The sequence below is a fragment of the Eucyclogobius newberryi genome, unplaced genomic scaffold (assembly GCF_026437365.1).
Source record: "Eucyclogobius newberryi isolate DKJ021-1_F unplaced genomic scaffold, fEucNew1.0.hap1 SCAF_18, whole genome shotgun sequence".
In the NCBI taxonomy this organism is placed as follows: Eukaryota; Metazoa; Chordata; class Actinopteri; order Gobiiformes; family Gobiidae; genus Eucyclogobius; species Eucyclogobius newberryi.
The window spans coordinates 22,646,048-22,671,455 of NW_027315812.1; the positions used below are offsets into that span (position 1 = coordinate 22,646,048).

Below are 25,408 nucleotides of genomic sequence, written 5' to 3' on the forward strand. Positions count from 1 at the left end.
ATGGAACATCTTTTCTTCCCACGACTCACTAATTAAATCAATGCTATATTTATGCCTTTTGTAGAACAGTCTATAGTACGTATAGAGACTACTGTGTTAAGTGTGTGGGCTGCGGGGCCCCTCCCACCGGTCCCGCCCTCTGAATAGTAGTTGCACTGAGGACTGCTATGTGATTGCATTTTGTTCTGTCAGAGCCTGAAGAGCACATGAGGTAAGAATCAGACTCCTTTACTTCATCCTGCATGTGCATCCTATGTCCAGTGTGCAGATAGGACAGGTGAGGCCAGTGAGACAGGTGCAGGACCAGGTGGGGTGGTGTGGTGGTTTGGGCAGATGGTATCAGAGGCATCACCATTTGTGACTGCTGGTGATGCAAATGTGATGGGAAGAACGATGACCAGTGAGACAAGTGTGATTGGAAGGACAGGTGTGACCATATATGACAAGTGTGAACATAATACCATGAATAGTACTACACGTGTGACCACTGTACAGCAGGTATGACCATTGTAGGACATGTGTGACCATAGGATGACTGATTGTTCAGGTGTGTCCTTTAAATCAGAATTGAGGTTGTGTGCGCTGGTCTCACTGAGGGGGATTCGCTCAGCTTGAAAAAATGAAGAGCCTATGAAAATTGTCTGTGCTTTTAAATGTTTTTGTGTTTTAACTTGCTCTTAAATGTTCTTCATTTAAGTGCTGCAACTTTTTCTCTTTGCACTGGGTTACCCTTGAAAAAGAGGAGTTTCAATCTCCATGGGTTTGACCTTATTATACTCTCAATGGGTTTGACCTTATTATACTCCTGTTTCTAATCTGTGTGGCAACACTGGAATTTCCGCATTGAGGGACAAATAAAGGTTATCTTATCTTATTACCTGGTTACATCCAAGTTAATATAATATAGTACAACATGCGTGACCACAGTACGATGGGCTTGAATTCTTGATGGGACTGGTGTGACTAAAGTGGGACAGGTGTGACTACAGTACAACAGGTATGACCATAGTGTGATATGGATGACCACAATGGGACAGGTGTGACTACAGTGGACAGGTGTGACTACAGTGGGACAGGTGTGACCACAGTGGGACATGTATGATCACAGTGGACAGGTGTGACCACAGTGGGACAGATGTGACCACAGTGAGACAGGTGTGACCACAGTGGGACAGGTGTGACTACAGTGGACAGGTGTGACCACAGTGGGACATGTATGATCACAGTGGACAGGTGTGACCACAGTGGGACAGGTGTGACCACAGTGGGACAGATGTGACCACAGTGAGACAGGTGTGACCACAGTGGGACAGGTGTGACCACAGTGGGACAGGTGTGACCACAGTGAGACAGGTGTGACCACAGTGGGACAGGTGTGACCACAGTGGGACAGGTGTGACCACAGTGGGACAGATGTGACTACAGGGGGACATATATGACCACAGGGGGACATATATGACCACAGTGGGGCAGGTGTGACCACAGTGAGACAGGTGTGACTACAGTGGGACAGGTATGACCACAGTGGGGCAGGTGTGACAACAGTGAGACAGGTGTGACCACAGTGGGACAGGTGTGACCACAGTGGGACAGATGTGACTACAGGGGGACATATATGACCACAGTGGGGCAGGTGCGACCACAGTGAGACAGGTGTGACTACAATGGGACAGGTATGACCACAGTGGGACAGGTGTGACCACAGTGGGACAGGTGTGACCACAGTGGGACATGTATGACCACAGTGGGACATGTATGACCACAGTGGTACAGGTGTGAGCACGGTTTGGTGGTAAATACATTTAACAGTGAATCTGAAATGAGATCAAACAGACTATATTTTATGAAGTGGTGACACTGGTTTCAACATCTGCACACATGGAATGCAGTGTGGGCTGGGACCAGCGGAGGGCGATGGAGCAACCACAGAGCTGTGATTGTGGCTGGGCTCTGCACATTAGTGTGATGCTCCCCGATGAAAGGACACACATCACCCACAACCGCTAAGTGCACCTGGGTTTGGAAAGGACAGTCGCTCCACAATTGTCACTTTCCTTCTTGTTTGTGAAGAAGTGCACATCTCCAAAGAACAATGTCAAGTTCCTTGTGCTCTCCGTATATCTGTGAGAACTGTAGACTGAAACTGATGTTAGAACAGGTAAGGAGGCCTATCTTCACACTGCTCTTGCTGCTTGTAGCTCATCTGGACTGAATCATTCGGTTCCTCCCTAACATATAAGAACAGACCATCTCCTCCAGCAGCAATCACAGTCTTTCATTACTCATTACTCATACAGGCATTAGAGGAGGTGGGTACCCAAAACCTCAGAGAATCCTGCAGGCAGAAATAGACAAATGTAGTGAAATAAACAAGTAAAACGATGTTGTTGTTTGTTTGCATAATGCGATTTCCTAAAAACCTTTTGCACAAGATTTTATAGGCAAGGCTTTTGAACAATTGATACCTTCCACAAGATAACTTCAGGCCCCACTCTGTCTGAAACTCTGTTACTCATGTTAGACTTTAATCTGAGTTTTGTTTTAACATCTAATTTGTGTTATGAAGGTCAAAAGCCAGCCAGCATCAGCAAACAGTTCATCACCTTCTCCTTTTTTGTTGAAAATCAAACTCCTAAACAGGACCACGAATGCTTGATCACAGGCTCCTCATTTTATTTATTATTTTCTGTCACTGTTTGTGAGGGTGCACAGTGGCAGAGTGGTTAGAGCTCTAGATAAGGTAGCTTTCCGGGCCAGACCAACATCATGATCTCTCTGGGTGGAGTCTGCATGTCATCCATGTGCTACCGTGGGTTCTATCTGGGTTTCCAGCTTCCTTCCACCATGTGTTTGATAAATTGCCCATAGTGAATGCATGTGGGAGTAAATGGTTGTCTGTGTATCTATGTCTCTGTGTTAACCCTCTGATGATGAGCTGGTCCCTGTCCAGGGTGTGCCCCGTCCAAGGCCCAAAGTCATGGGCTTGGGATAGGCTCCGGACACTTGCGGCCCCAAGCTGGAACAAGCGGTAGAAAATGAATGAATATCTGTATTTGCCAAAGTGTGCATTACAGTTTATCGCTGTGGTAATGATGGAACTGTCCGACCATAATGTTTGCAGCTCCATTCAGCGTTTTACTGAAATTGTCCCATTGGCCCAAAAGTACTATTATTGACTTAGAGGACATTTTTCCCACATTTGGTCCGTCAGATCAGCTTGCAATGGCCTGAGCAGACAGGTAACCCCAGGTAACCTTCTGCAGAACTTTAGTAAGGACTTTGATCAGATGGAATATTAAGACTATGGTGCATATTATTGTTGAGTCTGTGAAGGGAGCCTGACATGCAAACTCCACATATATGAGGGCATTCTTGCAATGAGGCAAATGTAAGCTACATTATACAGGACTCTGATCAAATGTGCATATGACAGTATGACAGTTTTCACATTCTTCTTCATTGTTGCCCCTCCAGGCCACTGCAGTTGTGATTTTGGGCGTACAAAAATAAATTGAATTGAACTGAATTGAATTATAATTATTACTTTTTTGGATGGATAGTATCTGTGGTAAATATTTATAAATATTAGAGAGTTATCAGATAGCAGGCTGCAGTATCTTGAGTTTGAATCAAACTCTGAATGCTATACTGTCCTGTTCAATAACACATCATTTAAATATCAAATAGTATACATATCTTTAAGATTATATTTTAAAAATGACAAACTGACTTTTTCAAAATAGAGGGAAAATATGAGAGAAAATATAAACCATTGAAAATATTTTTTAAATTCTATATTTACTCTAAAATCTGTTGATTAACCGACACATGTCACCAGATTTATATGGTGCATGTAAACACACACCAAACATCATTTATTATTATTATAGTTTTTATTTTGTGTCCAGGCTTTTTTATCCGTCCAGGACCCTTGTCGACTTTGATATCCCTGTTCTGGAGTTGTCTGTTGTTGTTATCTGGCTGTGTGGTTACTCTAACCACGTTTGTTCTTCACAATGAACCACCAAGAAAACATGGTCCTTATAAAGACTGCTGGTTAGCCTGGATTTCACAAGGAAATCAAATCTCATGTTTGTGCCAAGTCCACATTACAGCAGCAGACAGCTTTTATGGGCCGCTTTATGGACAGCTGCGACGCCCAGACATGTGCCATGGTTTGGAGTTTTCACAAAGACACTACGCACGTTCGGACTTTCTTATAAAAATGGTTGTACATTTCCTACAATCTAAATGTGGGATAAGTATCATGCTCAAAGGCACAAAAGCGACAGTGACTAACAGACTGAGACAATTTGACATCTTCGTTAAAATTTTTAGGTAAGGTCTGTGCTGGCAATAAAACAACACTTTAGCGTTGCAATGGCAGGATGCCTGGGATGCATTGGGTTTTCTCATTTCAAGGCCCAGCTTTATTCTATTCCATTCAAATTGAAGTAAAAATCAACAATACAAAAATACCCCATCAGCCATCAGTAATTGTGAATGTGATCTATAGCTAATTTGGGGACGTACGCTAAAGCTCTAAAAGACTAGCTAGTAAATCTAAATGACCCTGCTAACGTCTGTGCGTTTTACAAGAACGCCAGTCTTATCTGTTTTCTTGAGACGTGATTTAAATAGACAATGACATACTCAGACTGGATGGAATGAATGATGACTGTGATAATAAAAAAAAACTATTAAGGTTTTCTCCAACAATGAGCAATCAAAAGAACACACACCCTCTTCCTACCAAGCTTTTTTTATATGCAGAAAGTAATACAGTCAAACATGGTCGTTGTAATGTACGTTTTTTTTTATTGTTTGTTTGGATTAGTGTGTCATCTTGTGAAGAAAAATGTTTAGATGAATTTGAAAGTTTTTCTTGTTAATATTAAAGGGTGTTATGTAACCAGTCTGTTCCGTATCAGTTTGTTTCCCAGGAGCCTAAAATGTTCCACAGTTTGACATCAAAAACATTTATCTTCATTGAGATTAGCAAGTGAGGCCACTTGGCAAACTATACTTGGTTTTCAGTTTCCTGAAATTTTGAGGACTTTTTATTGATTAAAAGAAAATGTTGTTAGACTTGTTCGTTTTTGTGGCAACCGTGCTACATTTTCACCACTCTGAAATCGATTAATATGTTTTAACAATAAAAACACCTTCAGTTGAAAAAATTCAAGCTAGATACAGTTAACTTTGGAGACAAGCAGATATCAGATCCTCCTTTAAAATACTAAGATATCATTGATCAAAATTGTTTTAAAAAAAAGTTATTTTAAATTTGCATTTGCGAAAAGCTGATTGAACATTACATTCTAATCTCCATATCTGCAAAGGGCTTAGAGTGTTGTGGAAGATGCCAGGAGCCATGTTTCTGTGGTCACTGTGGAGTGCCGTGCTGCTTGTGAGCTCTGCCGCTGAGGATAGGGATAATATACGAGCTGGTAAGTCTTTATCAACTTTTCCATGGACCTTACATTACCGGTGTACACTTGCATCTGAATGTAACTGTGTTCAGGCTGCAGCACTGCTCAGAATGACCTGGTCTACATCGTGGACGGCTCCTGGAGCGTTGGCCCCGAAGACTTTGAAATAGCCAAACAGTGGCTCGTCAACATCACCAGCAACTTTGACATCAGCCCTCAGAACACACAGGTCCTGACATCACTCGCCACATTCTACCTGACACTACTCATGTGTAGGGTGCTGTTTGATCACATATATACAATTAAACTAACAAACATAGAATTTTAGTGACTACATATCAAATTAAACTGTCAGTACCTAATACTTGTATGTAATAAAGTTAAATCTTCTTTGCCCCAGTACCAATATATTTCAAAAGCAGTTTTTAGGGTTAAAATGAGACCGCTGTGTGCTGTTTGCATCTAATTATAAAGCATTATATCATTTGTTCGCACTAATAAATTCATTGTGGTGAATAATTTGGATGCTCCAACTGTGTTAGGTAAATTAGCAATAAATTAGGACCACTGCAAAATGTTTAAAATTGACTAGTTCTGTTTTAAGATTGTAAAAATCAGGTACTGCACCTTTAAGAATTTTGATTTTGGAGAAACTGTGTCCAAGTGACATCAAAAAGGTTTGTGTAAGTCTGTAAATGAATAAGAATTCCCAACAATGGCAGTGTTGTAGGACTACATGTACTGTGTTACCAGTGGTCTGACTGGAAATTACAGGAGCTAAAAAAAAAAAAGTCCCCAAAGTGTGGCACCTGTTTCATAATCTAGGAAGAAATAGGAGATGAAAAAGGTTCCTTCTGTGTGAAAACTCCTTGTGTGTTTTGTAGGTGGGCGTCGTGCAATACAGTGACACACCACGGCTGGAGTTCTTTCTGGGGAAACACCAGGGGGAAGCAGAAGTCATCCAGGCCATCAGCAGTATCGAGTACATGGGGGGAAACACTCAGGTAAGACACACCACTGTATACTTGTGCAGTGGCAACCAAGTCCGCCATTTTGAAAGGGGCACCAGCAATCCAGGAATTATGAGGCCAAAATGCCAAAAACCTGCATTCTGTTAGGACATTGCTCTGTTGACTGATTGAATGATAGCTTTGTTGTGTACCTTAGTTTTCCGTTATCGTCTAAAGAATGAAAGTATTCGTAGCTCATTATGCCGTAGAAAAGAATGCAGTCGTGTTGGTTTTTATATATCGCTTGCCCCTTTTAAAATGGCCGCTATGGGGAAGTCCCGGCTGTATAAAGTCACCGCAATCGCATGTTTAGATTGTTATGTACTACTGCACATATTTATTGTTCAGGTAGCTCGACAAAATAAGAGAAGGACTTGCTTACAAAGTCACTAATGTGGTTATTTGTCTATTGTATGTTCAGACAGGTAGAGCCATCAAGTTTGCAGTGGACCACGTGTTTGGCTCGTCCCAAAGAGGCAGCCAAGTGAAGAACCGCATCACTGTGGTGGTGACGGATGGAAAGTCCCAGGACGATGTGGTGCGTACAGTATGTCAGAACTCCACGTCGTCGCGCTCTTGTCTAAAGACGGTCTGTGGTGTTGCAGGTGGATGCCAGTGAGGAGGCACGTGCACAAGGCATCACCCTGTTTGCTGTTGGGGTGGGGTCAGAAATCACCACCTCAGAACTCGTCACCATCGCCAACAAGCCATCTAGCAACTACGTCCTGTACGCCCAGGACTACACCAACATAGACCGAATTCGAGAGGCCATGCAGCAGCGGCTTTGTGAAGGTCTGTAGGTTCTGTTGTCAAGAAAGTCCAATTTATTATCAATTTAAAAATGTCTAGTTTTAGTTAGGACGGTGTAAATGTATGGTTTGGAGGGTCTTTCACCTGCTTGTGTTATTGCTTTGCCAAGATTGTTCTACGTTATGGTATAAACCTGCCTTAACGTCTGGTTTATTCCTGGTTTATTCCTAGTTTAATTCTGGGGTAGTCCAGGTTCAGATCTGGCTGGTACTAGTCTAGTCCCAGCATCAGAATCAGAATCAGTTTTATTGACATTGTCGTTGAACAACACAAACTAGGACCTTGCTTTGGTTTTGGTGCAACATAAGGATGCGCTCCCACACTTGAGGCTACACCTAGAACTAAATAAGATAAGATAAGATAAGATATTCCTTTATTGTCCCACATGGGGAAATTTCATTGGTGCAACGCAGGAAGATCCAGAGGTAGATACACAAGAACAGATCACTTATAGGAAGTCTGAAAAACACTTTCAGTAGAAGATCTCCTATAAATAAATAAAAACTCCCATAGACAAATAAATAAATATAGCCAAGGCAGGGGCTAAACCAGTACTAGAGCCAGACCAAACCAAGTCTACATCAGGATTAAACTGGGGTCAATTTAGGAGCAAATAGAGACAAATATGCATGCACCCCTAATTTAATCCTGGTTCAGTACTGGATTGTAAAGTTTACATAACCATTTTGGTAAAGTTGTTTGCATTTTATCATTATTATTTTTTTCCAAATCAAATATAGCAGAAATTATTGTATCATTATTGAAACAGATTATTTTTTAAATGACCCCACACTGTGTCAAAAGTGACAGAGCGTTGAGCACCCAGATGCTACGGCCCTCAGGGAAATGTGTCCCTAATTGCAAATGGCCATACCACCTTGGGAATAACCTAATGCAAACTGTTGTTGTGTCCTTAAGCAAGACATCTCCACCTAAAACTTTACATATGGCCCCTTTAAATCCATTTTTTGTCTAATTATATTGTTTTATTTCTTTTTCAGAGTCAGTGTGTCCGACTCGTATCCCTGTGCCATCGCGTGATGAGAAGGGCTTCGAGCTGCTCCTGGGCATGAACATTCCACCGAAAGCCAAACGCATCCCAGGATCGTTGTCCACGGAGACGGCCTACGCCCTGAACGCCAGCGCAGACATCACAGAGCACACGAGGTACACGTGTCAGTCAGCGAACTGTCAGAGAAAAGAATATTGATTTAAAACGCATCTTTCCACAGGGACATCTTCCCAGAGGGCCTCCCCCCATCCTACGTGTTTGTTGCCACCCTGCGCCTGAAGAATGGCTCTAAGCTGACCTTTGACCTATGGAGGGTGCTGTCAAAGAACAAGGAGGTGCAGGCAGCAGTCACTCTGAATGGACAGAACAAAACAGTCATCTTTACCACCACAAGTGTCACCAACAAGGAGCAGAGAGTCCGCTTTCTGACAGGTTACCAGGTACGAGGTTGTTTCAGGATGGGATCAGTTCAACATCAGTATGAACCTACTTTGATAAGCTTTTTTCATACAGAATTACAGATTCTTCAAAGCGAATGGTTCATATTCTCTATCTTTGTGTGGTGGATGTTCCTGTTCTAGTGTTTAAGACTCATGTTGTGTTGTTCCTCACTGTCAGGCCCTGTTTGATGGAAAATGGCACCAGCTGAAAATAGTGGTGAGGCTGAGACAGGTCAGTGCTTTCCTGGATGACAAGCTCATTCAGGAGCACCAGCTGCAGCCTGTGGAGCCCATCTTCATCAATGGACACACGCAGGTTGCCAAGAAGAGCAGGGCGGAGCTTACTGTCCCGGTAAGGCCATGGTTCACAGTGGATTACAAAACTGTATACCGTTAGAAAATATATATAGTACAGTTAGAATAGTGCCACATGGTGGTTAAAGGGATAGCAAGCATTACAGCGTCGTGAGTTTGAGTCAATCCCCAGTCTCATCCCCATTTCACGCTGCACTGTCTTGTCCAATAAAACCTACGGGTCGAAAAAAGAAAAGAAAAAAGAATAATTTGTTGAAATAAAAGTATTGGTTAGTAAAATGATAAATAATAGTTTCATACATTTTTATTTTTTTTCTAATATATATTTTAAATATAATATTATGGAAATGAGACATCATAATCCGTACACCTTCACTAGTTCTTTACAACCTTTTGACATTTTTTAAAATCTTTTATCTGCTAGGTAGTCATGTTGACTATAACTATGTTGTTAAATTTAATGTCAACTTTATTCCACACCGTTTCCAGCAGAGGGCATTAAACACCTGATGAAAGCCCATGAGCTGAAGCAGCTGTAAAGGTGTCAGATATACATAAATAAGTGTTGATTGTTGTGCAGGTGGACATCCAGAAGCTGCGTCTGTACTGCGACCCGGAACACAGCGAGAGAGAGACGGCCTGTGAGATCTACTCTGTGGTAAAGTCTTGTGTTCTTCTCATGACACTGCTCACTCAGAGTTTATGATGCTCCATAACCCTCATCTTTGTCTCTTCTCTTCTGGCCTCGGGCAGGATGACGAAAGGGTAAGTGTGAGACATCACCATGTACAGTACACAGCACAATCTCTCAAAAGACTTACTCTAAAATGAATTACATTTTTGGTTTGAAATAACTAACTTGCTTTTCCCTCTCAAACCCATGAATATATACATTGAGTGCTCTGTTCACATGTGCCATAATGTGTCTGTGCTGCACTGTCCACAGTGTCCTCTGAACCGAACAGCCCCAGAAGAACCAGATGACTGTAACTGTGTGCTGGGCCCCCCAGGGCCACGCGGGCCCCCAGGACGCATGGTACACTCATACAACTGCTCCTTATCAGTGTGCTCCTACATTCAGTTATTTTGGTACAGAGGGGACAGACCACACCCACCAATGAAAGGGGAAACAGGCAGGATCTGATGTGGAAATGTGGCTATTTGGCAAATCTGTAGTTTACTAACCTCGCTCTTAATCCCACAGCCTCTAAGTGACATGACACATTTGATCCACTAAATATATCTTCAAAACATACACAGTTTCCACACTGGTGGTCCATGCAACTGCATCATATCCATCAGGTGAACACATGCTTCTGATTGGCTTATGTGAGCCTGTCTGTCTTGTTTTCAGGGTTTTCGGGGGGAGAAGGGCCGGGAGGGCCCCCCCGGGCCTGATGGGAAACCTGTAAGTTCTCTTTCTCTAAACATTCTAAACTGAAGGTAAAGTGATGAGCATGTGATTTCTTGTGCAGGGCAAAGATGGAAAAGTGGGGGCACCTGGGACTCCTGGAGCATCTGGGAACAAGGTCCTCCTCACACCTGAGCGTCTGTCACTCAGTTCTATCCTCCCCAAAGCCCATTCTAACACCAAGTCCTGTGTTTCATGTGAAACACACTACACCTACAGTTATTGGCACACAAACACTCCAAAAATGTGTCTCTGCAATAATTTAACCTGCAATCTATCCCAGATGCTGGGGGCTTAATCATTTAAGAAACCTTGAATCTAGAACACTTGAATATATGTATGGTCAAAGCTGTAAGCCTTAAAACTTTTGCGTCTTTTTCAGACGCAAAAGTGAAGCTGGCTGGACCACCCTTGCACAGCCAATCAGCTCTCATCCCAAAGTGTCATTTTGTCACTCACATGACTCATATTTTGATGTTGATACAAAACTGATTCAAGGCCACATTTCAATCTGAGTTATATGTATTTCTGATTGGGCTGAACAGGGCGAACCTGGACCTCAAGGACCACAAGGAGCGCCTGGTCCCAATGGTGTCCAGGTACATTCAGTGAATATATTTTTTATTATAATTTGTTCTACAGTTTGTCAACAAAACTTAGAATGTTTGTTTCCAGGGAGATGAAGGGGAACCAGGTCTGTCTGGAGAGCCCGGACATAGTGGACCAAAGGTACTAATACATGTACACACCACTCACTCACTCACTCACTCACTCAGCTGCTTTTGCTGTTGGTTACGTGCATGTAACGTATTAGATGTGGTTCTTCAGCCTGACTTGGTCTTTACCAGTCTAAACTAGACTGAAGCTGTTGTTTGCTTGTCTAGATATTGTATTTAGACATGTAGATATATTGTTTTTAGTTTGCCTAAAATTATGTCTTTCTTAAGCATTTGACTTGTCTTTGTTTTAGGGGGCTCCTGGTGAAAGAGGAGAAGTAGGGCCTCCTGGGAAACATGGACCAATGGTAAGGGCCACTCCACCCTTGAACTGTTGTTATTGTTGTTGTTGTTGTTTTTAGCTCTTACTGTGTGTATGCACAGGGAGACCCGGGACCTGTGGGGAAAAGAGGAGAGGTGGGACCCCCAGGCCTAAAGGTGAGTCTCAGACAAACTATAGAAAGTGAAAAAAAAGGGAAAAGTTCAAAGTTTTTCAAAAGATCTTGCCACTGCCACTGCCCCGTTGAATCTGAACTTTAAAATATGCAAAACTAGCTTCAAAGTTTCCACTGACTATTGATTGCATTCAGTCCATAGGAAAGTGGACAGGAGTCTATAAGGAGTGATGCACTGACCTTTGAACCCCAATATAAAGTAGTTATAGTGGATAAATGATCCAATGTGAGGCCTCAAAAGTAACGAAGCTTCAGTCTCTTTTACATCCTGTCTTCTTAATCAGATTTATATGAGAGGTTTGTGCACATCCTCAGTCTGTGACAAAAGTACAAGTGGTTTATATGAAAATTATCTCAGTGAAAAAATGAGTTAATGAGTAATTTGAGTTTAGTGACAAATGTTTGAGTGGAAATGCCCTCAATTTCTCATTTCGCTAGGGGCAGATTATCACCTTATGTTTTTCTAAATGTCTAAATTAGTGCTCAAAGTATCCTGAGTGTATATCCCAGTATGAGAAAAGGACATCCTTGCACATTAATCACTGAAGATGAACCTTGTCAAATGGACCTTTTTGACAATATATGACATTGTGTCGTTCTTTGTCCTCTGGTATAGCCAACTTGTCTGTATAATTAAAGGCTTGTCATTGTGGTAGACCCACACTCGACTGTATGTGCAGTGTGGCCGGACACTTCAAATAAAACAAGAACAGGCCCTAACCAGCTCCTCCCAGTCTGTCCCCACTGACCTGCTAATATCATTATCAGCTTATAGATCACCACTCGCCTACTGTATATTCAAAGTCAATTTGTACTATGAACCCAGCTTCAAGTCCTTAAAAACGCGACCTGATCTCAGCTCTCCTCATCCTTTTTGATCAATCCTGAGTCTGTGAGTTGCTCCTGTCTTTCCCTGTGATGTGTCCTCTCTTCTGTTGTACATGTGTGTCTGATGGAGTTATTGTCTGTGGTCTGTGTGCTTGTGATGTAGTCTGTAGTCCTTTTAATATGGCATATTTACAAATGTATCATATCCTCATTAATATGCACAGTCCCTTTTTTATAAAAAAATAAATGTCACACTGCTATGTTTAATTACGCCAATGAGCTAAAAGAGAGAGAGAGAGAGAGAGAGAGAGAGAGAGAAAGAGAAAGAAAAATAATGAAAAAACAAACAAACAAACAAATAAAACTTCTGAATCTCATGTTAACTGAAGTTATGGCTCCAAACCGTCTTGTGGAATGGCTCTGTTTCAGTGTATGTTTTTAGCTGTTAAATGCACCGTTAAGTCCTCCAGATTTATATGTCACTTATCCCAATTTATTCCCTGCAGTATAAGCACATTGATGTTTTATTGTTCTTCCTCAGGGGCTGAAAGGTGACCCTGGACCTGTAGGTCCTCCTGGACTTCAAGGGGATCTGGTAAATATTAAACAAATCTTTACAAAATGATGATGAGCTAATATAGGACCCTCAGCTGATATAAGTGGGCACTTGTGGATGCACAAGATTTTCCAAACACCATAGTTTTGGATAGCTGCATGTGCCAAAAGTGGTCGTTGATCCAGGTCTTAGACAACAAGAAAAGCGTGTTGCAGTATATTTACTCAGGATTCAGGAGCTCCTTGTTCAAATGTATTTAATTACAAACAGTGCCAGATTTAATGCACAGGACAGTGTTAAAGGAGAAACTTTGTGTAAAGACACATTCCCCGACACTGCTGGATCTGGTTGGCAGTGCTTGAATGAAGTGGTTTCATGTTTATGTGCATCTTCTGTGTACTGCTTAAGTCATTATGTTCACACCCAGTCTGTATACAGTCAGTAATTAAACCACAGCGGTCACCAAGTGCATTGTTTGGGCCAGTCCAAGTTCTGAGTGCAGAGGGCTGTGACAGGAAATCTACATATGCCAAAACATGACTACCATCCAGGATCAGACAGGTAAACAACCTGGGCCATGTCTCAGCTCTTCTTCTCAACTCATCCAAAGGGGAAAGGAGAAAAGTGTATAAATTTGTACTTCTTGGAGTGAAAAAAGATTGACTCAAACACAAAGGTGTACGTCTGTGTTAGATTAGATTCTTGGTGTTTGAGTTGACATATGCTATCCCACACAGAACGTCCAACACATCCACAAAACACACACAAAAACCTGTCATTTATGCAGTAATCAAACTTTGCTCTGCCATAGGGTGAGCCTGGAGCTGTGGGCACGGCAGGTCCTTTTGGTCCCCCGGTATGTTCACTGTGCACCATGATGATGTCTGGTGTGTATCTGACAATGTATGATTTTGTTTCAGGGAGAAAGAGGGCAACCTGGACCCCCAGGACTTGCTGGTGTTAAAGGCACAGTGGTGTGTGTGTGATACTTCTGCATATTTTTACAGAGGAATATTTGTGACACATGCACATACTGGGTTTTTATTTCTTTTTTGAATGAGATTACTCTGCTCCATGGTCCTTTCTCTTTCAACAGGGAACACAGGGCCCCCCAGGGCCACCCGGAGAAGCTGGCCCAGAAGGAGCCAAGGTTTGTTTTATGTATCAGAATCTTATACTTACAAGGGTTTGACATGTGTGACACTTTTCATATGACACAGTAGTTATCACACTTTCCTCAAAGCAAGAAGGTCCTGGCTTTGACTCCCGGACGGGCCTGGGGCCTTTCTGTGTGCAGCTTTCACTTTGCCCCCATATCTATGTGGGTTTCCTCCAGGTGCTCTAATTTCCCCTTTCACAAAAAACATGTACAATATGTTCCTCCCTTCTGGGGTCAGGACTGAAAAAGAGATTCCATATTTCAGTGGGACTGGTTGAATAAAAACAGAGCTTGAGGACGACATGTGTAAAAAATCTATAGGTGCTAAAATGGATCCCTTGGGGACACCATAGAAGTGAAACACAGAAATAGCGCTGGCAATTGAGAGACCCTTAATAAAATGGAGTTCTATTTGCTGCAGAACGTCAGGAAACTTCATGCTGGTCAGGTGTTGGCTGTGCTTTAATTATGTTCTTTAATCACAGAGTGTTGACTCCTCCTTAAGATCTTTTCATCTGCACAGAGCTGGGGATGAAAGCCTTTGTCCATTCAGCTCCTTTTGCTTGGAACCTGTTGCAGTCCTTGTTTTTGTCCTTAAATGCCTTTGAATCCAATAATGTGCAATTTATTTTTCATAATCGTGTCAATATTGTTGACATATTAATTAATGTTCATTGTCAATGTTCTGATGTTTCGTTATTGATAATATAATTCTTTTGCTGTTCAGGGAATGTCTGGAGATCCAGGTGTAGTTGGACCTTTGGGACTACCTGGAGAAAAGGTAAACTAGAGACAAATAAAAATAATTGATAGACAGCCCTTTGGCTCCTGTTCCATGCAAACTCCTTCAACCCTTTGGAGAGTGGCATCCTCATGCTAAGTCCGTCATGTTAGCGCTGCCACACGCACCTGCACCTGCTCCGGCACTATTATCTATTATCTTTGATGTGCTGCCATTCTAAGCACAGGTTTAGTGGATCAATAAAACTCAAAACTGCCCAATATATTCAGGTAGCTCTCAATATGAACACTTTTGATTATAAAGTCACTTGTTGTGCCATCTGCAGGGTTGTTCGGGTGAGCCAGGTGTCCCAGGTGGACCCGGTAGGGTGGGGATTCCAGGTGTCAAAGGTCATAAGGTGGGTACAGGGGGATGTATGAAATTACATTTGTGTCAAACTGTGTTTTATTAAGCAAAAAAAAAAAAAATCAAACCACTAGTTGTGACTGTCTCAAAGCTGTTTGCTATGATACAGGTCAACAATTCAAAAGACTAGAGTAAATATTTCACCCTGATTTTAACGTTGGTTTTGTCATTTGCAGGGAAATGTGGGGGAAACGGGCTGCAAAGGCTTACAGGTATCTATCCCCTCTTTGTACATGTGCAGTTCCTCTGGTGCCTCTTGGTCCTGTATAGTCCCTGTACTGCTGCCTCCAGGGGCCTTTCTAAAATAGGGGAGTTGTTTTTCTGACAGTCAGATGAGTCAAAAGTGAGTCAAGCACATTCGTATGAAACAATTTGACTACTTGAAACAGAAATTGATGACTAATAGTTTTTGATGATATAAAAGTAAAAATAGAGGGAAGTACAGGCAAGGCAAGAAGACAGATGCTCAGGGTACCATACTGCCCCCTGTAGGCAGAATTCAGCTGATCACATCAATGGTCTAAAACGCATTTACCAGGCACAGATTGATGTGTTATTTTGCTGTGTGTTTTCAGGGGGAGCGAGGCCATGATGGAGATCCTGGTGATCCTGGTTTGCCTGTAAGTGTGGATTTTACTTAGTGCTTGGTCCTTTCAGGAGCAGGTGTGTTCAAAGTGGACAGAACATGGCCACAGAGTTTCACTCCCTCATCATTGTTATTTTTCTCAGGGTGACGTAGGACCCATAGGAAGGAAAGGAGAGGTTTGTGTTTTCTATCATCTTGATATTACACCGTCGCACACTGCTCACACTCACAAGCGTTCATCTTTAACACTATGTGCTCCAAAGAGAGGATTACCTGGGTACGTGGGCCCTATGGGATCTGTAGGGGCCAAAGGAGACACGGGCCATTCAGGGACAGCAGGCCCCAGAGGGTTTCCTGGCCAAGATGGACTCCCTGGTCAGCTTGGACAGCCTGGTCAACCTGGACACCCCGGCAAACCGGTGAAACCTCAGCTCATTGAAAATGTACCACACTGTTACACAGATAAGTCATAGTGTTGGTGTTCTTAGGGAAAAGCCCCATCAGACGACCTTCTCCTGAAGCTCTGCGCCCAGGCTCTGCACAGTGAGTACACACACAACATCAGCTGGTGCAGGAGACGCCTGTACATGTAGACACAGGTTCAACGACAAAACCTGACAGTTTTCAACTTTAGTTTTTCAACTAAAAGATTACAACATATCTGCAATTCATAGTTGCCTCATTGACTGTCCTGTGTATATTATCCATGTTGTTGGAAGTTCTCTTCAAAAGAAGTTACAGTATTAAACATCCACATACTGCATCAGATAAAACAGTCTCTCTGGTGCTGTTGTGCATAGACCACTTGCCCGTGCTGCTGCGGACCGTCAGCTCTCCAAACAGATGTGCCCCGTGTACAAGTGTGAAGGGACCCCCTGGTGAACCTGGAACACCAGGGCCTAAAGGCACTATGGGACTTCCAGGCTACCCAGGCACACATGGAACAACAGGTTATCCTGGTCCTCCAGGCAGGCAAGGAGATCAAGGGCTTAAAGGTAGGATCTCCTTTAATCTTTATTACTATTTAGACAAGAACAGCTCCAAGACCTGTCTGTGTGACACCTTTCACCATTAAATGTATTCAATCAAAAGTCAATGTCATTTCATGGCTCAATACAATAACCTGCCTGAACAGGCATGATGGAAGGTGTTTAACGGCTAATATAACAGGTTTCTACAGTGGTAAGGGCTGACACACTTCTACAAAGCAGACTAACGTTCACTCTCATTCTTTCACTATAAGAGAAAACACTGTAATGCAATGTTCCCAGGTGATGTTGGACCTAAAGGGCCGAAGGGCAATAAAGGAGAAGGTCATCAGGGGCCTCCAGGAGACCCCGGGCAACCAGGTATGCTCACCCTATACATTTGTTCAACAATTTGTCTAAAAAATGGGTATTGGTAATCTGAAAGCCATATTCAATTCACTTCAAGATTTTATTCTCATTGCCATAGAAAACAACAACATTTCGTTTAGAGGATCAAACGTTGCATAGTTTTGATGAAAGGTGTAATACACAGGTGCTATGTCCCATACAATAAACCCAGACAAATAGCCAGTGTGTCAATATTAGCACAGTAAAAACCTGCCTTACAGTCAGATATGTAGAGACATATCTCAGACTTCCACAAGGGCGTGGCCACTAGATACCAGTAAATCAAGTCAAGAATCTTGATGCAATTGTTGACCCTAACCCTCATTTTATTTCATTCTAGCCACTTAAATCCTTTTGTAAAAATCTGCCATATTTATCATCATTATCATCTTAAAAATACAGCCTGAGTTAAATATGTTCTTACTAAACAAAACACTACATTTTTGCTTCTTTTTTTTGGATTATTCTAATGACATTTTTGCAGGTTTTGGCAAAAAAGCAGCTAATCCAAAATGCTGCTTCATCCTTTTCACAAATACCATTAAAACTAATCACACTAACACCAGTTTTACAATCTCGTCTCTGTCTTCCAGTGAGCCATATAAGTGACTGTAAGTATCCCTTATGGCTGGTGAACAAGGCGTTAAATCATCAAGCACCTAAATACATTTAAGATGCATCTTCTAATTGACAGTGAAAGGGACTAGGCAGAGCGAGGCAGTGTTTTGTTTCTCTGCTCCTCGTCACTGCCCCAGTAATTAAGATCTGACCATGACTGCTTTTAAATCTGGGCTAAAACATTACTGTTCACTTCAGCATTTACATGAAATTATGAATTGTTGAATCTACTAGATCTATATTTTTATTGTCTTGCATGAGAAACTGTTGTTATTTACTGTATTGTCATTTATAGTAGTCTTTTGTGAAGCTCTTTGTAGCTTGAATTGTGCTTCATAAATAAAAGTGCATTTTCCTGGTTGCATAATTATGCTCTACATGCTTCTGTTGATTGTGTTTGTGAATGTGCTAAAATAGATGCCCTATATTTGCTAACTTACAGCCAAAAACGTTGATTCTGTTTGTTCTATTCTAGGATCACGAGGTCTGCGAGGCTTTGATGGAACCGGGCATCCAGGAATCCCAGGCACTCCTGGGAAGCCGGGCCCTCCTGGATATCCTGGCAAACGAGGGGGCCCCGGTCTGCCAGGGGTCTGTGATGTTTCAATGTGCTATCAAAGCTATAACCTCAGGGACCACTACAGCAAGGGCCCCAGCGAGTGAAGCCCAGGGGCCACTTCACAGACTGAGTGCTTGCACTGCCGCGTGGACCCTCACAATCCTGTCATTTCTACCATGACAGCGCTGGGAAGACACAGTGCCCTGAAGGACACACACAGGCCGACACTGAGTCCTAAATCATCCATCTCAGGAGAGCCACTAATGTAAAAAACAAAAAAACATAACATTTACTTTATTTTTTACTTTACTGTAATTTTGGTGAATAGACTCTTTTGATTAGTTTCATGTGAGTGGAGCAGAAGTTATGACTTTGTGGAGCTGTGGACGGACAGTGAGGAGCAATACAAAAGCCCCACAGACGAGTGAGAGCTGCTGTTGTATTAGAGTTATATTTATCATGTATAACATGCACAGGGCATCTGTTACCGGGGCGACCACACCATGTGATGGAATGACATCATTGCAGTACATGTCCACTTGTGGATGACTTCTGGAGAAGAAAATGTATGGACCCAAGGAGCCCAGCTCCACTATGAGCTCCGTTGATAAACCAGAACATCTTATGTATTCCCCAGTATAAATAAGATAGTTTTAGTTCTGTGTTGGAGTCACTGTAGAAATATGTGCATCTGGAGATTGAATATCTGTAGTGTGTGTCACTGTTGTTGGAGACAAATAAAGGTTTTCTTCACTTCTCCCATTCCTGGGAGTGGCAGTGATAAGATATTGACTGCAACAAATACATCTTTTGTGTATCTGCTGAGGATCGTGCAGTGCCTGTTCCACCCATGTCCTGCCACAGAGCTGACCAGAAACAAGCAGTCATGTCGATTATACATTTACATAAACAAGGTGTGTGGACAACCACAGGAGCTGTACATGCCACAGACGCTCGACTGCCACAGTGTGACGCTCTCCTCTGCAGCGAAGCCTTGTTTTACCAGTTCATGAGAAGTTTATGCACTCACAAAGCAGCAATTCTGTGTTAATGGTCAAATTTGGTAAAACAAGTGCATTGACTGTCATAATTCTGAGAAGGGCACAGGTAATATATCAAACTCCCACAATATTATGGACTGAACAGTATTTTATTTCAACCTAAATCTCACGCACATCTTATTACCTTTTTATACAGTAATGTTTGCTCTTCAAGGCTTGTCAGGGCATTTTATTTACCTGACCAACCAGTCCCTCCCACATTATGTTCAAATGCGGAAGGTTTGTAAAGTAGCCGTGTTGAGAATGGCTGGTCAGGCAAGCATTTTATAGCATTTCTACATTTGATGGAAATGGACACTCAGACATGTGGGAGAGGCAGAGTTCTCATCTGCGAGAGGAGTTCTGGCTGTTTCTAGTCAAACTGACGAGAGATCTTCCAAGAAACTAAACTGCATAAGAGGAAATCCACAGTACGGATGAATGCTGCAATCCTAAAATAATAATTTTATATTTAATAATTATTATATATTGTATAATTATATCTCTGTACGCTGGAGTGGAAAGTCACTACAGCTACTCATGTTAATGCAATTGAGAAGATGTTTTTGCTTGATTGTAAATTACCTTTTAACCTTATCACAGCAGCGTTTCCTCATGATTAGTTTACTCAAAGTTGTATTTTGATTGATTCTGATTTTTGATTGCATGTTTGAGTTAACCCTGTATTGTTTCCAGTGCTCAGAAAATTCCAGTTTTCACCTACCCTCTATCCCCACCTACATTCCTGCACTTAGCTGTCATTATGTGAAAAATGAAGACTCATGTAGAGTGACACATGTAGAGTTCTAAAATGTCACGTAGACACTTTTCAAAGATAAGAAAATGCAAATGACAATCTGTGGCTTGTTGCCGTGAAATCTCAGTTTTGAATAGGAAGTAAACAGAATTCTAGCCAAGTATTCAAACTTTAACATTTATGGATCAGATTTTGTACAATCTTGATGGCATTTAGTTATTAGTTTGAAACCGTAAACTTCGTCTTCGTGCTTTCACTTCCTTTTCAGTACTCTTTTCACCTCTTTCTGTGCAATAAATAAGAACATAAAATTAATGGAGCATGTAACCTTCGATGCAAAGATAGTAGTGATGTTGAGCCACACTACCTTCCTTCTATGACTGATTCCAAAAAGGACCCTGAGTCACCACCTCTCCCAATGGCTCCTACTCGCAGAGGACATGACTACACTTACTGTTCTTCTGCAGTCTATCAGAAGCCATGGACAATACAACAGCTTCAACAAATACCACAGCAATGTACAGCTACGACTATGATTATCCAGAGGAGGAGAGCCAGGACCAAAGCCACAAGACTCTGGCCATCTTCTACTCTCTGGCGTTTGTCTTCAGCCTCTGCTCCAACGTCCTGGTGCTCATCATCATCTATCTGTGAGTGACATGTCTTCTTCTCAACCAAACTTGAGCTTTACTTCTACAGTAGTTTGATCACATCCTGAACTTACTTGTGAGTAAAGTTTCAGAATTTGCTCAATGTTTAAAATATTGCCTAAATCTTAATTGAAGTTTTTCTAATACTTTCAGGATGTACAAAAAAAAAAGACATATTCACGTATTCAGTCACTTATTGGAAACATGTATTTATTTGGGCTCCAGGGGTTTTTCTTCTAGTGTACTATCATGATTGTTGGTATTCTTGTGCATGACTGAAATAAATCATGTTCTGACAAACCATGCATACAACTGAGTGTTGTCTGATCTAACATGGTTGTGTTGATGCAGGTTCGAGAGGCTGACCACAGTGATCAACCTTCTGCTGCTGAACCTGGTGCTGTCTTCTCTGCTCTTCATCAGCAGCCTGCCCTTAACGGTTGCATACGTTTTGCTCTCACACTGGCCCTTTGGTGAACTCATGTGTAAGTTGATGGGCAGCCTCTACTACCTGGGTTTCTTCAGCTCGGTGCTCTTCCTGGCCCTGCTGACCTTCGACAGACACCTGGCGGTGGTGTACTCCATCAGTGCGGCGCGGCTGAGGACCAGGGCCTATGCTGGGGTGTCCTGTGCCGCTGTGTGGGTGGTCAGTGCTTTGGCGTGCATCAAACCCATGTTAGTACATAAACTGATCAAACGGTCTGTGGAGAAACGGATCTTATGCCAGGAAGACACGAGCACTGACATGCCTGTTCTCTGGGCGTTGGGCCTCTTCACACAGCTGCTGCTCTTCTTCCTCTTCCCTCTGCTCCTCATCGTTTTCTGCTACACCCGCATCGCCTGCACCGTGCTCTCTTCGCAGATTGGTACCAAGTTTAAGACGGTGCGCCTCATATTTGTCATTGTGCTGTTGTTCTTCATCTGCTGGACTCCGTTTAACATAGCCACTTTGATGCATGAACTTGCCTCCTCTCCTGAAGAGCGCCGACACTGGGCCTCTGCGTGCACGGTCACACAGACGCTCGCCCATATTTATTTCTGCATCAGTCCCATCTTCTACACCTTTGTGGGCACGAAGTTTCAGAACTACTTCTGCATGTTACTGGTGAAACGTTTCCCTGTACTGAAGGGGCACATTTCTGTCAGTCAGAGTAGAGTCAACGTGTCGACCAAAAGTACTCCCAATTAGCTCTGTAACAAGTTCTGTAACAAGCTCTGTAACAAGCTCTGTAACAAGTTCTGTAACAAGTTCTGTAACAAGCTCTGTAACAAGCTCTGTAACAAGCTCTGTAACAAGTTCTGTAACAAGTTCTGTAACAAGCTCTGTAACAAGTTCTGTAACAAGTTCTGTAACAAGTTCTGTAACAAATTCTGTAACAAGCTCTGTAACAAGTTCTGTAACAAGTTCTGTAACAAGTTCTGTAACAAGCTCTGTAACAAGCTCTGTAACAAGTTCTGTAACAAGCTCTGTAACAAGCTCTGTAACAAGCTCTGTAACAAGCTCTGTAACAAGCTCTGTAACAAGCTCTGTAACAAGTTCTGTAACAAGTTCTGTAACAAGCTCTGTAACAAGCTCTGTAACAAGTTCTGTAACAAGTTCTGTAACAAGCTCTGTAACAAGTTCTGTAACAAGTTCTGTAACAAGCTCTGTAACAAGCTCTGTAACAAGTTCTGTAACAAGTTCTGTAACAAGCTCTGTAACAAGTTCTGTAACAAGTTCTGTAACAAGCTCTGTAACAAGTTCTGTAACAAGCTCTGTAACAAGCTCTGTAACAAGCTCTGTAACAAGCTCTGTAACAAGTTCTGTAACAAGCTCTGTAACAAGCTCTGTAACAAGCTCTGTAACAAGTTCTGTAACAATCTCTGTAACAAGTTCTGTAACAAGCTCTGTAACAAGTTATGTAACAAACATAAGGAATCAGGATCAGAGACAAGCTAAACTCTAAAGAGATGGTCTGAAAGGTAGTGGATTGGGCATTTGTTGGGTTTGGAGAATTCCTCTGAAAAAATGAATGAATAATTAAATAAATAAAGTCCAAACAGAACCCATATAAAAGTCCTATTAAAAAAATTAAGGCTTATTGTTTTATTTGTGGGATTGGTACAAACATCCTGATTGATCCCAGAATGTTTTTTGTCTTACTATTGATGCTTTAAACAGGGTTCAGAATAAGCGGTATCGCGTCGCAAAATGCGACGCAATTTCTCTCAAATGCGATGCGTTTGTCAAAAAAAAGGGCTTTTGTATCGCAGCTTTTGCAATACAAAAATGTGTGTTCAATTGTGTAACCAAAGCGCCTAAAAGTACTGATCACTCGTCAATCGATCGTCAATAACGGCATGACACATGTAGGGGCTTCCACACCGCAGCGGCCGAAGCATCCAGTTTACATTCAAAGTCTATGTAAACGCGCGTTGAGTGCGTAGTGCGTTATCCGCGGCGCAATTTCTTCGTTTTTGCGGCACGATTGGTGCGTTTTCTTACGCTCTCGACGCTTTGAGCGCGCGTATGAGGCGGCCGAGGCAACCAAAGCGGCTAGTGCGACGTGCTCAGATTTGTTCAGGTCTCTGCAGCAGATGCGCCGCAGCCGCCGCAGCAGCCAATCAGAGCTGACGCTCCAGTGACATACGTACGTACGTATTTCCCCTCGCATTTTCGGTATTCCCAGTGGAATTCCCCAAGAAGAGCCACTTTTTCGCTGTTGACATGAGACACGTGCGGAGACGTGACATGACATGACGAGTCCCGATGCTGTCACAGATCGAGTCTGAAAGTGGGAGGAGCCACATGCGGTAAAGTTAGTGTCACAGAGTCGGACTTCTGAGGTCAATAGCTCCTAAACGCAAAAGTCTTTGCATATCATTCACATGCCAAAATACTCATATTTACACTGCCAAGTGACTACAAACTGGTTTTTAACAATCAGCGAATTACACGGCTCCGAATGCGCAGGAGTGCTTAGGGACCGTCATCAAATAGCAAGACGAAAAATGGAAACCTTTTATAGCTGGAATGGAACGTCAAATAGAGTGGTACAATTTGAATAACACAATAAATACACCATGATGGACGCCACAGCAACCTTTATTTTTCCATCAGAAGCTTAACACATATTTTTTGTGAGTGTAAAGACAATTAATATGTAAATGAGACTCCTGCAAATAGTCATCTGATTGATGATGATATGGAAGAAAGTTGTAAATAAGAAGTAATAATCTAACTTGGTGTTAATTAATATGTTCGACAACTAATTGTATTTGCAAGTTTTCTGGGTTTTTAAAAAAAATAATTAAAAAGTGTTTAAAAGTTAATTTGTTAGGAGTTTTTTTTTTTTAAATAGAATGTTTACAAATACATTTGAAATAAATAATCTTGTTACATCAATGGAAAATATTGATTGTTAGTCACTTTTGTGTTTTGCTATGCAATTATCAAATTGCTATACAAATGTGAAAAAATGAACGGATTGTTTAGCAGCGCCGCTATACAAGTGAAAATCCTTAATCTGAACCCTGTTTAAAAGTACAGGAGCTTAACATTTTACTGACATATGAACCTGAAAGACCGGCCTCCTGCTGGTGTCGCCCTTGTCCTGGTGCCAGAGTCCGGACTAAACAATCAGCATTTCAGTTTTATACAACTAGAGTCTGGAACAGTCTCTCTGAAGATGTGAGACGAGCCTCTACTCTGACAATGACAATGTTCAAATCTAAGTTTAGCTGTGCATACGACTGAAAGGATTTTATCTGCAATATTGTCTTTTAAAGTAAATCTAAAAATGATTGTCTATGTTTTTGTGGTTTTAATGCATCTTTTCCTGTTATACAAAGCACTTTGATTTATTTGTGTACTCATTTCTCTACAAATAAACTTACCTAATTCCCTTTTATCACAACACAAGGACAAAAAGGAATACATAAAGAAAATGTCTAAGGGCCCAACCTCTGAACACTCTTGTGACACATAATGGAGAACATCTAATCCTTCAGTTTTGTTTTTAGTAGCTTTAGTTTCTTAAAGCACTCAAAAGAACAGTGTACTGACATGTGTTTGCATGTGCCCGTAAAGTGATTCAGACACAAACCATTACATATTTACCTGATAATAATCCCTCCCTCGTGGAAATCTATCTCAGCTATTTCTCTGAGGAAGAGGAAGTGGAAGACGACTGCACTATTTTGGTCCGATAAAAATCTGTCACTGTGGCATATATATTTAACATTTGACATTCAACATATTTTTCTCGATGGTGCAGGACTGACACGCTTCCATTTGCAGAAAGACTGTGGGGCCAGAGGTGAACTAGTGAAGTAGTGAACTTACAAATTATAATAAACGCAAAATCAAAATCTGAATCACAGATATGAACAACATCTGTCCAGCTTCTGTCTTTTTGACTGACTCTTCTGATTCACGACGTACATGTGTGACCACTCTAACTCTGAGGTGTCTAGTGTTTGCTGGAGCTAGTATTGAGCTATAATATAGGTAGATCATTATTTTATATTTTATTAATTGTAAACCGCAATA

At 41.9% G+C, this 25,408-nt stretch overlaps 2 protein-coding genes across 2 annotated transcripts; both read left to right on the forward strand.

Moving 5' to 3' along the window:
- The first annotated feature begins 54 nt into the window (after positions 1-54).
- Positions 55-19,175, forward strand: LOC140364774 (uncharacterized). The gene is made up of 31 exons (XM_072451129.1): positions 55-211; positions 5,343-5,450; positions 5,525-5,661; positions 6,317-6,436; positions 6,864-6,980; positions 7,048-7,234; positions 8,254-8,419; positions 8,485-8,704; positions 8,883-9,056; positions 9,600-9,689; positions 9,966-10,055; positions 10,374-10,427; positions 10,495-10,548; positions 10,976-11,029; positions 11,106-11,159; positions 11,401-11,454; positions 11,531-11,584; positions 12,971-13,024; positions 13,797-13,841; positions 13,906-13,959; positions 14,082-14,135; positions 14,872-14,925; positions 15,212-15,283; positions 15,468-15,503; positions 15,867-15,911; positions 16,021-16,053; positions 16,141-16,296; positions 16,366-16,420; positions 16,678-16,872; positions 17,149-17,226; positions 18,347-19,175. The coding sequence occupies exons 2-31, from the start codon at positions 5,363-5,365 to the stop codon at positions 18,532-18,534; spliced, it is 2,832 nt and encodes a 943-aa protein (XP_072307230.1). The 5' UTR covers positions 55-211; positions 5,343-5,362; the 3' UTR covers positions 18,535-19,175.
- Positions 19,176-20,743: 1,568 nt separating this feature from the next.
- On the forward strand, positions 20,744-22,066 carry LOC140364339 (C-C chemokine receptor type 3-like). Its single transcript, XM_072450436.1, has 2 exons — positions 20,744-20,877; positions 21,229-22,066. Exons 1-2 carry the CDS (start codon positions 20,744-20,746, stop codon positions 22,064-22,066), a joined length of 972 nt encoding a protein of 323 aa, XP_072306537.1.
- The last annotated feature ends 3,342 nt before the right edge of the window (positions 22,067-25,408 follow it).